Below are 17,651 nucleotides of genomic sequence, written 5' to 3' on the forward strand. Positions count from 1 at the left end.
CCTCCCCGGGGCCCAGACACACCCAAGAGCCTGGCAGCCCTGCCCGGGGCCCAGACACACCCTAGAGCCTGGCAGCCCTGCCCGGGGCCCAGACACACCCTAGAGCCTGGCATCCCTCCCCGGGGCCCAGACACACCCTAGAGCCTGGCATCCCTCCACGGGGCCCTGACACACCCTAGCCTAGAGCCTGGCATCCCTCCCTGGTGCACAGACTCGGCCCTAGAGCCTGGCATCCCTCCCCGGGGCACAGACACAGCCCTAAAGCCTGGCATCCCTCCCCGGGGCCCAGACACAGCCCTAGAGCCTGGCATCCCTCCCCAGGGCCCGGCACAGCCCTAGAGCCTGGCATCCCTCCCCGGGGCACAGACACAGCCCTAGAGCCTGGCATTAGCCCCCTCCTCCCACCCCTCCCCGGGCCCAGACACACCCTAGAGCCTGGCATCCCTCCCCGGGGCACAGACACAGCCCTAGAGCCTGGCACCCCCCCCCCCTTCCCCCCGGGCCCAGACACACCCTAGAGCCTGGCATCCCTCCCCGGGGCACAGACACAGCCCTAGAGCCTGGCATCCCTCCCCGGGGCACATACACAGCCCTAGAGTCTCTCCACACTCCCTCATGATGCAGTCGCAGCCCACAAACCATGTGTTCCTCCCATCACGTGTTGACTGTTGTATGACGCTGGCTCTGAATATACTTTACCAGAGTAAGGTACAGTGTGCACAGAGCCCCGGGAGTCCCCAGAGGTGTGGCAGAGGCGACAATAGGTAAGTACTAACAGCTCCCTTTGTGGTAGTGTGGGCGAGCAGTAATAGGTAAGTACTAACAGCTCCCTTTGTGGTAGTGTGGGCGAGCAATTAGGATTATCCAGAGGGGGTGCTAAGCATTTATTGTATTCACTCAATCAAGACTGATGCATACACTCAGACTGACTCCAGGCCAATTGGGTAAGTATAAACATAGGTATATATGTATTTCAATTCTAGAACCAAGCAGGACTTTGTGCAGGTAGGTAAAATATACGTTCAATTGTGAACCTTTACTCTGCAAAGCAATTGAACATGGAGTTGCAATTCTTACAAGTTGGGATAACTTTAAAAAGCAGCTTTGAATTACACAGTAATTCCTTTTAGAATACTTTTTAATTACTTTGAGTACTGTGGGTGGTATGCTTGGATACCACACCCGAGGCTCTCACAATAAAAGGTAAGTAAGACTTTTCTTGGCTTTGAGTATAGTTTCTGTTTTCCCAAACAAAACAACAGTTCAACAAAAAATATTTTAGGCCCAAAATCTCTTAACATTGATTTCCATGGGAGAAAAGTGTTAGCAGTTTTCCAGGTAAGTACAAAACGTACATGTGGGTGTTTTGGGGATTAGGACCAAGGTTCCCCAAGATCTAGGTAGGCACTAGAGTTGCACACCAACGGCACAGGGGGGCCGGGTGCAAAGTGCATGGGCCCAGTGTTAGCCAATAGGGCTAAAGGGGCTGTGGTTAGGGACTGCTTACGAGCAGGCCACTCAAGTGTGGGAGAAAAGCTCCTGGGGTTAAGGTCAACACTGCAGGGGCAAATGACCAGCGCAGAAGCTGCATCACCAGCAGCACTGGGGCGGCCGGGTGCAGTGTGCCAAAAAGACGTACGGGACCTTGTGCTTTCAATGGAGACAGTCGGTTCTGCGAAGTTACTCCAGGCTTGAGCAGGGAGATTTTATGAAGACGACCACTGACTGGAGAGATATGATGGGTTCTTTGAGGATCCCTGGACAGCGTTGGTTGGGTCACCGAATGCTTTGGGGAGTCCGGTGCAGGGGTGTCTTCTGGCGTCGTGTTTTCTTTTTTTAATATTTTTATTGCCTTTCCTTTACATGGAACATACAAATAAAAAACATACAAAAATGACTGGCTGTTGGTCTCTTTTGCTTATTTTGGCACATACAAAAACAAGTCCTGAGCAAATTGTGTCTGTAGGGTTTTTGGTTACAGAGCCCTCTTGGTTGGACACATCTGTGTCTACTTTGCGTTGGGCTTGACACTCTTCGTTATGTGCTGGTTCTTAAACAAATAACATAGAAACATATAACATATAGTTGTTGTCTGCTGGTTGCAGATCGGCCTGAGGTACCGTACTTTGTTTTAGGTGCAGGAGCGCGAGTGGGTGGTCTCTATGGTGGTTTGAAAGGGTCTAGGGCGATGTCTAGTGAGGACCACATCTCTCTGTTTGGTTTTCTCCATGGAGTGTATTTTAGAACTGCGCTGTCTGCTCCTCTCAAGAATGTTATCCAGTTTAGCCACCCCTTAAATGTGGCCTTGGAGGTATCTTTGCAGTTGGCTAGTACTATTTTCGTGGCGCTCGTGAGGAGGAAGTCTAAGAGGTTTCTGTCCTGTTGTGTACTGATGTCGGTATTCATGTGTGCTGTTGTTAGAGTGCAGAACTCTTTTTTTAGGGTGCAGTTTAGTGTCTGGTTTGTGAATTCGAACACTTTGTCCCAGAGCTTTTTTACCTTGTTGCACTGGAAGACTAGATGCTCAAGGTCTCCAGTGGCGATGTTGCAGTTCCAGCAGAGGCTGTTATCTCTTAGGCCTAGTTTCGCTAGTTTAGAAGGGGTCCAGTGTGCCTGGTGTAGTAGCCAGAATTTTGTTTGTGCTAGTGCTGGAGATATAATGTTCTTCGTGGGGGATGACCACATATTGGCTGCTTCCATCTCTGTTATGTTCCTGCCTATCTGAGATTCCCAATACTGTTTGTTTTTTCCATTGAGTTTCGAGGAGGTGGGGCGTAGGAGTTTATACAGGTGTGATACATGGTGACCTTCCTTGTTCAGATTTTCCATAAGTTGGAAAATTGAGGGCGTTTGGCAGTTGAGGTTCGCTTTTGTGATCGCTGTTTTGATGGCCAGGAAGTTGTAAAGCTTCTATTTCTGATCTACCTTGAGGAGTGCCATTTTTGTTATTTTGAGCACAGGGTTCTTCTTTAGTGTTTGTTTATTGGCTGTTAGTAGAGTTAGGGGGTCTACATTGTTGAGGATGGCTTTCTCTATGTCTAGCCATGTTGGTGTATATGACGGGTTTTGTGTTACCCAGTGCAGACCCTGCCTGGCGATACAGGCTGTGTTTAAAGTCCTTAGGTCTGCAACATTGAGGCCTCCTAGTTCTTTCCTCAGTCTCAGTTTTTGTAGAGATAGTCTTGGATTTTTGTCTCTCCAGATGAATTTGTTAAGAGCCTGGTCTATTTTCTTGTGGAAATCATCTGTTAGTGCTAAGGGGAGCATGCTGGCTAGGTAGTTGACCATTGGAGTTTCCATCATTTTGACTGTCTCTACTCTTCCCCACCAGGTGATGAATTTAGGCGACCATTTTTCCAGCAAGCCTTTTGTCTTTTTCAATGTGCAGTCCTCATTTTGTTCAAGCGTGCTTCGTAGGTTTCTCCCAAAAATGATTCCTAGGTATTTTATCGATTGCGTTTGCCAAGTCAGCCCAGAGTCTCCTAGAACCTCTCTAGTTGTGTGTATGTTCATGGGCATGCACTCTGATTTGTCTCTATTTAATTTGGTCCCTGAGTGGGAGGCGTATGAGTCTATGGTGCGCATGAGCGCAGGTATTGTGTTGGGTTTTCTGTGATGATCAGCAGATCATCAGCGTAGGCCGCTAGTTTGGCCGTTGTTTTGTTGATGGAGATGCCTGCAATATTCTTATTGGTAAGGATATCTCTGATCAGTGGTTCTAGGGCTAGTAGGAACAGCAGTGAGGATAGTGGGCAGCCTTGTCTTGTTCCTCTCTGGAGATCAAAAGATGCTGAGGTGGTGCCGTTGATGGCTATCTGCACTTATGGGTTTTTGTACAGGGCCATAACCTTCTTGGCGTATGTCTCCGCTAGATTGTATGCCTGTAGGCATTCTTCTGAGAAGTTCCAGGACACCCAGTCAAAGGCTTTTTCAGCGTCTAGTGTGATTGTGACTGCTCGGGAGTGTGTGTTTGAGCAGTGTTCTATGACTTGGCAGAGAAGTCTGGTGTTATCGCTAGTCATCCTGCCTTTCATGTACCCTACTTGTGTGTTTCCTATTAGTTTTGGGAGCACTCTGCTTAGCCTAGTTGCTAGTATTTTGGCATATAATTTGCAGTCTAAGTTGATAAGTGATAAAGGACAGTAGTTTCTTGGCAATTGTGGGTCTTTACCCTCCTTTGGAATGACTATGATGCTGGCTTGTGCCATTGTGGCCGTTACTTCCCCTAAATCTCCGCAATGGTTGAAAGCTTTCATTAGTGTCTGTACAATTTGATCTTGGAAGGATTTGTAGAACTGTGCTGTGTAACCGTCTGGTCCAGGGGCCTTGTTGTCTTTTTGGGATTTTATGGCCGTTTTGATCTCTAGGGGTTTGAAGTCTTGGCCTAAAGCTTTCGCTTCTTCAGCCGTTATTTTCGGTAGCTTTAGCCCCTCTAAGTAGGATTTCGTTCCTTTAGTGTCTAGCCCTACGTCTTTGTTATAGAGTTCCTCATAGAATTCTTTGTAGGTGTGTACTATCTTGCTGTGTCTGGTGTGTGTTTTGTTTGAGGTGTCTGTGATTGCCGTGATGCTGTGCTTCCTTTGTTTGCGTTTGAGATAAGATGCTAGTGATTTCCCTGCTTTGTTCGCTTCACAGAGGTTGATTTCCTTATCCAAAGACCCGCTCGCTCGCTGAGTATTCTATTGAATTCGTATTTCTTTTTTGTGAGTTGCGTCCGTGTACTTTGATTTGCGGTGTCCCTGATGTGTTGAGTCTCTAGATTTTTTATGTCTTTTTCAAGCTGCGCAAGTTGGGCTCTCGCCTCTCTGTCTCTTCTCGCCTTTATTTCTATTAGTACCCCTCTTACTGTTGCTTTGAGTGCCTCCCTCACAATGCCAGGGTTTGTTTCTTGTGTTCCGTTGTCTGTGATGTAGTCTGCGATGGCTTTCTGGATTTTGACTCTGTCTTCTTGTTTGTTAAGGTTGTAGGATTGAGTCGCCATCTGCGGGTTAGATGTTCATTATGTCTCCCTACCAGGTGTAGGCTGATACATGCGTGATCTGGTATTGTTCTGGCCGCTATGTCTGTGTGTTCGGTTAGGTCAGTGTGGGTACCGGAGATGAGAATGTAGTCTATTCTGCTGTAGGAGTTGTGTGGGTGCGAGTAGAAAGTGTAGTCTCTGGTGTTGGGGTGCTGTAGACGCCATGGGTCCGCTAGGTCCAATTTGTTGCAAAGGTTGATTAGTGTCTTGTGGGAAGTCGGCGTGCGTGTTTTAGATTTGGCCTGTCTGTCTAGTGTCTGGTCTAGTGCCATGTTGAAACTACCATCATGTTATTTGGGGGGCTGGATTCTAGCTCTTTCGTCACCTTCTCCCAGAATGGAGTGTCATCTATGTTGGTTGCATAGATCTTGGCTACCAGCAGTGTCTCCTCTCTTCTTTTCAGCTGTGTGATCAGTAGTCTACCTTCCTTGTCATGCTGCACATTTTCGATGGTTGTTAGATCTGCTACTGATCAGGGTTACCACTCCTCTTTTTTCCCAACTGCTGATGAACATGCTACCTGGCCTATCCATCTCGCTCTGATTTTGTCTGCCTGTTCTAGGGATAGTTTTGTTTCTTGTAGTAGGATTATGTCTCCCTTTGTTTTAGCTAGGTAGTCTAAGGTTTTCTTTCTCTTAACTGGGTGGTTGAGACCTCTGACGTTGAGTGAGATGATCTTGAGGTCTGCTAATAGTATACTACTACCTGTTCCTGTCATTGTTGGCTGCTTCTGGGGCCAAGTACACTTTGGCCTCTGACGGCCCTTCCATCTTCGCCTTGCTTCCTTCATTTGGAAAGTGGTGCCTCGGTGCCGAGGCCAAACTGTGTGATTTGCTGGTGGCCTCACTAATGGAGACCTGGACATGACAAACACCACAAACTTGACATACTTGACAAACATGACATACAGGACGAAAAAACCTACTCCCTGCTACTGCACACCCCCCCATTCTCCCTCCGTCCCACCCACCTTTTGTCCAGTCCTTCCTCGTGCTGTGGGCGTGCGACAGCAAGTGCCCTCTCCTCCCGCCTTGACCCCGGGGAGGTGAGACCTTCAATTTTTCCTGAACAAATTATTTGCTACTTTAAAGGATATATATAGAATGTCTGGGTCATCCGTGCTGGACCCTGAGGTAGATTATCATCATCTTGCAGTGCATGAGGCTGTTCTTATAGTCACTGTGAGTCCATAATGCTCTTCCTTCTCTCCGGCTGCACTTCTTCTGTGTTGCCGTTGTGTATTGCTTGCAGCCGGTTCTTTGGTTTCTTCTTTTGGGTTACTGAGAGGTAGATTTGTTGTAGTGTCTAAGTTTGTAGATATATAGTCTGTTTCGGTATGTCTTGCGAGGTAGAGTTGTGTTTATCAAGGGCTTCTCTAGAATTTTTGTTCAGCTGTGATTCTTTTTGCTTGTAACTCTTCTTCTTTATTTGTTGGTCGGTGCTTAGCCCCTGTCCGTTGCTGTTCTTGGTGATGCGCTCCTTTTTGCCGTCGGCATAGAGTCCTCCATTTCGAGCGTTGGTGGCCCCTGTAGGTACCTTGCGAGTTCTGCAGGGTCTTCAAAAATCATGGCAATTCCTTTGTTGTTTAGCCTGAATTTTGCCGGGCCTGTGAATGAGAAGGTGATGTTTTCTTTCCTTAGTTCTCCCTTTGGGCTAGGAACCCTTTTCTAATATCTACTGTCGGGTTTGAGTAATCCTGCGTCAGGATGATTCTGTGGCCGTTCCATATTAGGTTGGGATTCTTTCTTGCTACGCCGAAGATGGCGTCGGTTTGATGAGAGCGTAGCGGTTTGCATATGATCGGTCTGGGGTTAGTTCTTCCCACTTGTCTGTTTGCAGGAACTCTGTATGCCTTATCCAACTCAAAGGGGCCTTCGAACTTCAAGTTTGTTAGTTTTGGGATGATGTTTTGTATGAGTGAAACGCACGATCCCGCTTTGTCCTCCTCTCCTTCTGGTATCCCCAGAATTCTTATGTTGCTCTTTCTACTACGGTCTTCGAATTCTGCTGCCTGTCTTCGGAGCTCTGTGGTTGCTTTGGCGATATTGCCTATGGCTTTGCCCGTTAGTTGTGAACGATCCTCGATGTCACTGACTCTTTGCTCTATTACTTCCATTTTGTTGTTTGTTGCGTGGATATCCGCTCTGATTGCTGGTAGCTCCAGTTCTATTTTGTCAGTCGTTTTTTTGGTTGATTTGGCAAGTTCGTGGACATCTGCCAGCTTCCTGAGGATACTGTCTAGTGTTGTTTATGTCAGTTTTTTGTTTGATTGGTGATTCGTTAATGCCCTCTAGTCTATTTTTCTTTATTTGTTGTGTCGCCTTACTGTCACCGCCTGCCATATTGTTGGGGTCCGCTTGTTGCGGTGGTTGCGCTTTATTTGTGCTTCTTTTTTTTTGGCCCTGAGGCTGCGGTTGGTGTTGCTTTGTTGTTGCGTTTTTGCACCTTCTAGCCAGTCCCCTTTGTTAGAACACTTTTGCCTCCGTTAGCTCTCAGTTGCTGTCTACTGCTTGTGCTCGACTTTTGCTGTGCTATCGCTCCGCTACAGAGATGGCTTCGCCTTATTTGTATTTCGTTTTTGGCCCTGAGGCTGCGGTTGGTGTTGCTCTGGTGCTGCGCTTATGCGCCTTCTGGCAAGTCCCTTTTTGTTAGCTCACTTTTGCCTCTGTTAGCCCTCAGTTGCTGTCTTCTGCTCGTGTTTGGCTCTTACAGTGCTATCGCTCTGCTACCGAGATGGCTGCGCCTTATTTGTGTTTCGTTTTCGACCCTGAGGCTGCGGTTGGTGTTGCTCTGGTGTTGCGCTTTTGCGCCTTCTAGCAAGTCCCCTATGTTGACTCACATTTGCCTCCGCTAGCTCTCAGTTGCTGTCTACTGCTCGTGCTTGTCTCTTGCAGTGCATGTGATGTTCCCCTGCCGCAGGCCTTGTTGTTGTGAGTTTCGTTTTATTCCAAAATGGCCACGCCCGTGGGGAGTTTTGGTTTCGGTTGAGGTACACACGCCTGAGCACACGGCTTTATACTCTTTGTTTTTCCCCCTGTTGGTGATCTTTTGATCGATTATCTGGCTCTTGTGCTAAGCGGAAAGCGCGCACTGACTTTGGGTGCCTTGAGTGCCTGTTAAGTTCTTTTGTTTGCGCCAAATTTGTGTTTCGTTATTGGCCCTGGGGCTGCGGTGGGTGTTGATCTGGTGTCGTACTTATGCGCCTTTTAGCAAGTCCCCTATGTTAGGTCAATTTTGCCTCCGTTAGCTCTCCGTTGCTGTTTTCTGCTCATGCTCGTCTCTTCCAGTGCTTGTGATGTTCCCCTCCCAGAGGCCTCGTTTGTTGTGAGTTTCGTTTTATTCCAAAATGGCCGCGCCCATGGGGAGTTTCGGTTTCTGCTTCAGGCAGACACGCCAGAGTGAACGGTTTTGATCTGTTTTTGCTTTGTCCCTTATTAGTGATTTGGCGGATTATCTGGCTCTTCTGCCGATCAGATTGGAAAGCGCACACTAACCTTGGGCTCCTTGGGTGCCTTTGAAGTTCTTTCGCTGCAATCGGCTCTCATTCTTATCTGTGCGTCCGCGCCATTTTGGGTGCTCTCCTGCCCGTTCTGATGCCGGTTACTGCGAAGGGAAGTACTCAGTGTTAGCCTGCGCTCGTTTCCTCCTCAGCGCGCTGTGGCGGACCTGTATTATTCCGGCGTCTGTTGCTGCGTAAATTAGTTCGAAACGGCCTTGATTCTGGCTGTTATTTGGCTTTTGGTCCCGGGGTCAGGCGGAGCTCCGGACCAAGGCTGCTTCTCCCCTTGCAGGCATCGTCTTGAAGCTTGAGGGAGATCGGGGATCACCTTATCCCAGGTCAGGATTGCTGAGGAGACCTCCTCGTGGTGTTGTACCACTCGAACTCGAGCCATGGGCATCGGTTGCAGAGTGGCGCAGAATTACAGAGTCGCCTGAATCCGGATTCTGGTCTTGGAGACTTTGTTGAGAAAATCTGGTGCTCATTGGAGACAGTCTGTAAGGTGAGTGCAGGGCAGGTCCTCTGGGCTCTGTGGGTTTGTTGGCTGCTGGACACACCGGTTTCTTCCCTGTAGGCAGGTTGGAGTCGGGACAGGCTGGTAGTGCTGGGGCCAAAGCAGTAGGTTTCCTCTTCTTCCTTGGTCAGCACAGCTCTTCGGTCTTTCTTCTTTCTTCCTCGAATCTGAGGAGGCAAGGTTCAGGATGGCCCATAAATACTAGATTTAGGGGCGTTTAAAGGGGCGTGCAGGTGAGGACCAATGGGTCTCTTCCTTGGGGTGGGTTAACCCCCTATTATGCCACTCTCCAGTGGGAGGAGGCATGAGCCTCCCCCTAATTGGCTGAGTCCTCCAATCTTCAAGACAGAGGGGACTGAGATATGAGCTACACCTTGCCTCCCCTATCTGAGGGGTGGGGGTTGGCAAATGTGGACACAACTCTCTTCGTAGCTTGGTTTTCCCGCCGATTCTCCCACTCAAAGTTGGGGACAGAGCTGCGGGCAGCAAAAGTCAGGGATAGCTTCCAAAGGCGGCAGGCCTTTGAAGCTTCCCCTAAGTGGATCCAGCCTATGTTGGGGGAGGAGGCATGACCTCTCCGCCCAGCATGGTCTTTGTTTCTGGACCCAGAGAGCGGAGGGATGTCTACCTAGGGGTCCAGAATGGCGGGCAACCATTCAGAAACCACACCAGGGCTGGTTGTTTTTCAAGGGGCATGCCTAAGATGCCCTCTGAGTGCATTTTACCTTAAATCCCACACTGGCATCAGGGTGGGTTTAATGTGCTGAGAAGTTTGATACCAAACTTCCCAGGTTTTAGTAAAGCCATTATGGAGCTGTGGAGTTCGTAATGACCAACTCCCAGACCTTATACTGTTTATGGCTTTACTACACTTTCAGTGTCTAAGAATGGACTTAGACACATAGAGGCACAGGGCTCATGCCACTGTACCCTCACCTGAGGGCTAGTGCACCCTGCTAGGGGGTTTGCTTACCTAGCCCTTTGGCAATGGGTTGTGGGCATGACACCCAGGGATGTGTGCCATGTCGACTCTTCGCTTGTCTCTACATCGAAACACGCAGCCTGCAATGGCAGTGTGTGGGTGTTAAGGTAAGGTACCTCTAAGGGTGGCACAATGGGTGTTGCATCCCTTAGAGACCTTCCCTTGTCACAGTGCCCTTGGTACCCATGGTACCTTTTACAAGGGGTCTACCTGTGGCCAGAGACGTGCCAATTGTGGGTACAAAGGCACAGGTTTGGGAAAAAACACAGTTCATGAGAACCTGATTGGCAGGGACCCAGGGCACATCAAGTCAAAGTGGAACATGTGTCAGGCAAACATACAGACATGCATATCTAATTCGCTAATCTGGAAACAAACTAACATGTGATTAAACTTTTGAGTTATGGGGTGACCTAGGTCAACCCTTTCCATCCAGTGTGACTGATATAATGTATTTCCAGTTAATCGAAATTTAAAATAGATTTACTTATTTTATTAGTTTTAATATTTATGTTTTTATTGTTTTACTGATATCTACACCAAGAAAGTTCCTTCATGCAAAGTCGCTCAACAATAGCCTATTAATGGTACTTCCTGTGATGTCATTCCCTGTGATTGCACGTATGCACATTAGGGGGGCCTCACTTATTCCCTTTCTGTCCGGGGCCCCAAAAGTCCTAGAACTGGCCCTGGATATGAGGCACAAGAGACCTTTATGAACATTTCAAACTAGAAATAGAGAACCCTCAGATTTGTAGGACGCACGGTTCACACCCACAGCCCTACCAAGTACCACGCATCAGGGCTTAGACTAACGCATTTTAGTGCTGGTGACACAGGGCAGTGACACCGTTTTAGAGGAGCAGCTGTTCAACAGTGGTAAAAATGTTATTACTCATTTGGTTGAGAGTGCAAATAAGCAGTGGCAACACGATAGTTCTGGCTTATTCAGTTTATGTTCATTGCTGTATGAAACATCTGGATGCAGTTGCAGAAAACTCACAGAGAAGTACCCAAACACTGGTCATTGATCTACTTGTTAGAGAAGGTCGCAATAAATGTCCCACATTTGGCAGTAGAATGTCACTCAGAAACACACAGTAAAAGTAACAATGTCACACATAAGCTGCATGAAAACTCAGCCGCTACGACACCCTCCCTGCCCCCTTCTGCATGGTGTACCCCAACCCTCTGGCCGAAGGGGTGTTTGGTCTCAATACACTTATGAATCTGCTGAAGGGATCTGTGTTTCACCCAAAGTTACTTGTCCAAATCCTGGTGGGCACACTCACCCTCTTGTCCTTTCGAGGCTACTAAGAATAGTACCCTTGATATCTGCTGTTTGTGTGAGTCCACAACCCCGACAGGGAAGTCCGCGTCCTCGGAGAAAGACAAGGGGAAGCGGATGCGAGTTGGGAGGGTGGAAACAAGGTGAAAAGGCACATTTAATTATCCTACAGCCAAGGAGATTGGCCCTCTGTTGGGATTAGTGAAACTAATTAAATTGAAGTTGTAACCTCAATTAAAAGAGTTTGATCTAGGGTTTGGTATTGGCACTTCTGTGTGGCACAGCTGGTGACAAATAATGTGAATGTATTTAACAGTAGCTTAAATAAATGTGACTGCCTTAGATCTTTTATTCTCAAGCACAGTAAAGCGTTGGCAGTTTATCGGGGTGACAAGTCAAGCAGAAGCCGTTATATGTTCACAATTTCTCAGGCGGGCATCTCGGTGTAGATTCATCCCAGGTTCTGTGAAACACCTCACTCTGTAAACTGAGATTCATTGTATGTAAATGTTTCCTATGTGGATATCCTGAACCTCTGGCCTGGATCCGGACCTTCTGTCCTATGATCAATGCCCTGTTCTGGACCACCGTTCCCTGGATCTGCTGCTGCAAGCCGGTGACCCCCCCCCCCCCACTTCATACAATACATGTTATATTTATTCTCCGGGAAAGGGCGGCAAGAGGTCGGTCACTATATACAGGGTGACGATGTACCTTCACAAATTCCAATGTGTTAAATGTCAGGGAAAGATCTCTTGTGAATACCTAAGTTATCCCTTGGACCTCTGCAGCCCCCCACCCTCTGGAATTCCCTCTCCTCAACTCCACTTTAGCTGAAACCAGAATTTAGGAGGTTCATGCGAGGCTTAGGATCCCGCACATTCCTCTCAAGGCCCCCCAGCCCATATCCCCCCACCCCACCACCTCCCAACCAGGCTGTCTGATGGCAACAGCAGCCAGAGCATTGCCACTCCACCACCCACCAATGGTTGGAACCTACTGTACCCTCCCAGACACCGTCTACCTTTCCAGAGCATTGAGCGCCGCATCACAGCGCTTTAAGACGCCTGGTAAAAACCTGTATTGGTTGTAGTGTAGAGTAGGATCTGCTTACAATGGTTACCCCCACTTCTTGCTGGTGTTTCACTGTTTTTCGACTTTAGTCTGGCTGGGGCCCTGCTATCCAGGACCCCAGCCTAGTTGCTTCCTCTCTAAAATTATTGCATGTACATTAGGTACACTCCAGTTTGTTTACTGAGGTACACTTGTGGGTCCCTAGTATATGGTACACTAGGTACTAAGGGCATAGGTACCCCAGAGGCCTACTAGGGGCTGAAGCATGTATTATGCCACCCCTGGGAAAATGACACTACAGGACTGCTACTGCAGTTTGGGTAAGGTGGTGCATGCACCCCTTGCTAAGATATAGGTTACCTATATCTACCTTTAATCACTGACTCACAAAAGCCTATCGGTCACTCCTATGGCAGGCCTTATCAATCCTGAAGGCAAAGTGCTTGGTTTTGTGTGAAAGGGTGCCCATGCATGAGCAGGCCCCCTCTGCAGCCTTCGGAACCTATTCTCTGAGACTGTTCCTTGATGGAGCCAGACCATATACTCTTAAGTGCATTATAACATCGCTGTAAATGCTAACTTTGGAATGGCTGCATGGAAACACGTTGTGTTTGTTGTCAAACACCTTGGAATCCTACCCCCCCCACCCCGTCCCCCCCCTTTCACTCTCCCCCCCTCGCCAGTCCTGGCGGGAGGGGTAGAATTCCACCCTTCTGGAGGGAGAGAGATGTATACACTAGTCTAACCTGAAATAGTTTAAAATGTAAATGTAATTTGGATTTGTATAGCGCCTATCACCCAGGGGTCTCTAAGCGCTGTACGAATACCGCTGTGGAACCCTTCCTGGCCTGTTCCTGTGAGGTGTCCACTCCTGGGCACCCCCAAGGTGAAGCCAGGCATCCTAGCGTTGTTAGGGCCGGTGTGGAGATTAAGCAAGCTATTGCCCAGAGTTGCAGAGTGGAACCCATGATTAGAGTAGGCACTGAGGCGAGAATTATCGGGTCCGAGAACATTGAGCCCAAGACCCTGCCGCGACGGGGATTGAACCCTGGTCCGGACCAGACCTCTGCCTCAGGGTCTGCCGCTCTAATCGGTGAGCCACACTTCTCCACTTCTAAAAGAGCCCTGGCATCACAAAATGGATGCTGCAGCCATAGACACGAGTCTGGACTCCTGCTGCTGGACGAAACTCCTGCAGGGGAGGCCTGGACAATAGGTTTCCTGTCACAGGGAGGTGTAACCACCTCCCAGACAGGCTTCAGTGTATTGGGGCTGGGTGGGTGCCCTCTGAGAGTGCTTTGAAAGTCTGCACTGGGGGCACATTTGGTGTCCCTGTGCATATCCCAGTTCAAACCGGTTGCAGGGGCCACCAGCCCCTGCTCTGGCGCGAAACTGGACAAATGAAATGGGTGTAACCACCCCTCTTTCCACACCCTCCCATAGGTGGGTCCCCAGAGTATGTCCAACCCCTTTTCTTAGTATAAGTAAGGGAACCCTGGCAACAGGACTTTCGATTACACCTGGATGAAACTCTGAAACTGAATCCTGGAACTTCGTCGCTCTACTAAAGACTAGAGGACGGAAGTATCTCCCTTTGGGTCCCCTGTTCAAACAGGCACCAACAAAGCATTTGCCGGCCTGCATCTCCGAATATCCCACCGGACTCCGAAGTATTTGCACCCCAGGAAGAGTATTTCCAGACTTCTCGAAGGCCGACCCGAGTCCCCAGCAAAGCTGAGACCCGCAGCCCTCACGAGTGACGTGGAATTCGGACCAATGGACACTGTGCACATTTGCTAGTGCATTGACTTCCCGAGCTTTCCTGAAGTTGTGCTTTGGGTTACTTGTAGCCCAAGCCCCAAGCACCATCTGCAACGAAGTTTGTGGGCCTACACTCCATGAGTGTTCCGTGAGCCTGCTTCTTGCATTTCTACTCGAGGCTCCTTCGAGATTCCTGGTCCGTCGACTGGTGGGTCTCCTCGAAGGTACCTCTACTTTTCCTTGGGCTTTGCTGGTTGCTCCAGACGTGCCCTGACTCCCTACCAAGTGGTGAGTCACTCAGACCTTGCTGGTCTGCACCAAAACCAATCTCTGCTTTCTGCGTGGTTTGCTGTTGCCAAGGCTTGTTGGGTCCAAACCGGAAACTGACACCGCAGCACTCGACATCCTTCGCGGGGCAGCTCGATTCCAGAACCTGGTCATCGTCATCGCCTCCTGGTCCTCGTGGCTGAAGAGTCAAGCTTTCCTTGAAATCACCTGGCATCGGTGGGCATTCGACTATTGTGCCCCGTGTCACTGGCAAGTGACCCAGACTCTGACCCCTCTGCTTTCAGGTTTTTCTCATCCTTGATCCAGGCTTGGATCACACCGGACACTCTCCACTTGGACGCCAGCAGCACTTTCCAGCAGCTGCCATTGAAAATGGCGACAAAACCCGACATCAAAAGACACCTATGCACCCGGCTTCCCTGGGTGAGGTAACTTGAGTACTCTGGTGCTCCCATGGGTGTTGGCTCTAGAACCCCCTAGTTCTAAAGGGGTTTGCTCCAAGTCCTCTTGTAAGTGTCCTTTATCTATAAAAGTCCAACCACGACTTTCCCCATAGAAGTTAATGGTGATTAGCGGCTGTGTTCATACACTGCACGCGTCCACCGTGGGTCCCCTGTGTCACTACCATGGGTGGTTCCTGGTGGCCCCAGCGGTTCCAACGGCTCTAGGCCTTGTGTCTATGCAAGTCGTGGTTCTTATACCACTTTCTTAATATATGGTTTGGTACGCCCCTGGAGCTCAACATATATTGTACTAATTTACTGTGTGCTATTGAGTTTTCTGTATGTACTTTTGCCTCTAGCCTCATAAAGGGTCTAGAGGGATGTGTTTAGAAGAAATACGTTTTTTATATATATATACCTTGTGTGGTTCTCCTTTCATTTGGTCATTCATGAGATTATAGACTGTTAAAACAAGCTGCTTTACATTCCTTCGAGACTTAGCCTGAAGGCTGCTCTCCACAGCTACCACTAGGATACTTTTCTTTAAATGTTGTCTTTAACTTACCATCAATAAGGGTCGATTGGACTGGTGCAAGGTGCCCGCTAGAATAGTGGACAGCATATGCAGGCCAACTTCTCACATTGAGAACATATCAACTGAAGATAGTTTGATTATGATAAAGTGAATGTACAGTATAACCCGCGTGTGCCAATTGGCAATTTGTAAACCTGTCTTGAGACATAATGGGAATTCTTTCATTTTATGGGTCTGTAGGTTCAGGTTACTGAATGCCCTCACTCTGGAGTCAGAAATACAAAAAAAAATCACAAAACAAGGAGCATAATTTAAAAGTGTACCTGGTGTTCAACAGCCTCTATGGCGATTTAACAAACACTGCAAGGAGAACTAGAACTCTTCAAGAGGCCTGTTAATCTGCTTCTAGGTCATCAAGGTGTGTTGCAGCACCCCCGCCCCCTGGAAGTACCACCTTTGTCTGCAAACACGCCCTCAGAACACAAATCATTGATAGTCTAGTGTAGTCTAAGATACACCTGTTTCTGCTCCATGCACAACAGAGGGCGCTGAAGAGTGACAGCCCACAGATCCCACCCCGTCTGGAGTGGGGCTGTGGGGTGAAGGGAGCCCACAGATCCCACCCCCTCTGGAGTGGGTCTGTGGGGTGAAGAGGAAAGTCCTTCCATGCTCCAGTATGCCTCTTGTTTCTCCATGCTGCAGCTGAACCCCCAGTCCTTCCTTCATCTCTTTGACCTCTTCTTTGTCTCCCATCTCCAGTATTCACACTTCCTGAAGCGAGATGCCAACAGACTCCAAATCATGCTGCAGCGGCGGAAGCGGTACAAGAACCGCACCATTCTGGGGTACAAGTCTCTGGCCGTTGGGGTGATCAACATGTCGGAGGTGAGACGAGTTTGCAGCATGTGTTTGACATTCAGCTGATGATAACATCTTACTGTTTAAAAATAAGTATATGTGTGTGTATGCATGTGGTAGTTGTATAGCACAAACCTAGCCGAAAGTCAGCGGAGAGCCCAGGAGAGTCGAAGGCAGAGATACAATCAGAGAAAGTCTAGGACAAGGTGCTGACTTCAACAGAGGAGTGAACTTTGGACTGCATTGTGATGTAGAACTGTCTCTTTCACACATGAAGGAAGTGATCCAGTGCAAAACCAATACCTGATCAGGGATCAATAATCAATACCATCACAATACAATGGCCCATACACATGCACCCAATTCCTGGATGCGCTGGGGATCAGTTTGTTACTAATATCAATTCATTTTCTAGACAGTTTCATGTTTGTCGTTTCTGAATGTATAACTAAACTTGTACATCAACTTTCTTTCTTCTTGGTCGATGACCAAATAGTTGATGATAATGTTTGCACTATTTAACAAGCTATCCAGTCAGCTAAATAATCACAGACTCAAGATAAGGTTAATGAGGTTTTGTCTCAATATGGTCAGTAAAATGCTCAATGCATGAGGTCAAAATGCAAACATGAAATTCACAAGAGAAATAATTTTAGCAATTGCAGCTGATATCAAACTCATCTTACAATACACGAAATGCTCATGAAGGAGTGGATAGATTAAGAGACATTAGTTTTAGCAAACATGCAAACAATATTCATGTGACGGAGTGGATAGGCGGAGGGGCAAAAGTTTCTGAGACAAAGCACATTTGCAAGTAATTTTGCAAGATCGAGTCAGAATAATACACACCCAAAAGATCTATAGAAACCCACCCTCCTGGCCAAGGAAGCAGTGGGGGTTCCCTGAAATAGAGTCAGGGAACAAAGATATCAGGGACAGGAACAGGACAGGAACAGCTAGGCCTCTCTGCAAACCGATGAACAGCGATGCATCACCCCTCTCGGACAGCTATCTGGAAAAACGTGCTCTAACCACACCCCCAAAAGCACCCCAATTATACCCTAAAACCTACTTGTCCATCCCACATTCGTTGAAACATTTCCCGGCTCTCAACAGTTGATTGGTGGATTTAGGAGGTGGTGGGTCACACCTTCAGGTTCCCATTCAAGACTATTGTAGACTATTGTTGTACTTTTCTTCTCGTGACATCAGTTCTGACTTATTCACACATTTAATTCATGTAGTCAAATACCGATCTCATAAGTCTCTTGGTTATGTCCGTGTAAAAGGTTTTAGCTCCCCTGGTCAATCACTTCCCTTTGAAAGGCACTCAATACTTTCCTTCAGCATGTCGGCCTTGAACCGCTGTGGTTCATCTGCTGTGCT

At 48.2% G+C, this 17,651-nt stretch overlaps 1 protein-coding gene across 1 annotated transcript in view; it reads left to right on the top strand.

Moving 5' to 3' along the window:
• LOC147706698 (phosphofurin acidic cluster sorting protein 2-like) overlaps nt 1-17,651 on the top strand; it is an 825,692-nt gene that overhangs the window by 358,573 nt on the left and 449,468 nt on the right. Inside the window, exon 4 of the mRNA XM_086925834.1 lies at nt 16,164-16,289. Coding sequence (XP_086781960.1) covers nt 16,164-16,289 — 126 coding nt within the window. The remainder of the gene's footprint in view (nt 1-16,163; nt 16,290-17,651) is intronic.

The sequence above is a fragment of the Lissotriton vulgaris genome, chromosome 6 (genome assembly GCF_964263255.1).
Source record: "Lissotriton vulgaris chromosome 6, aLisVul1.2, whole genome shotgun sequence".
In the NCBI taxonomy this organism is placed as follows: domain Eukaryota; kingdom Metazoa; phylum Chordata; class Amphibia; order Caudata; family Salamandridae; genus Lissotriton; species Lissotriton vulgaris.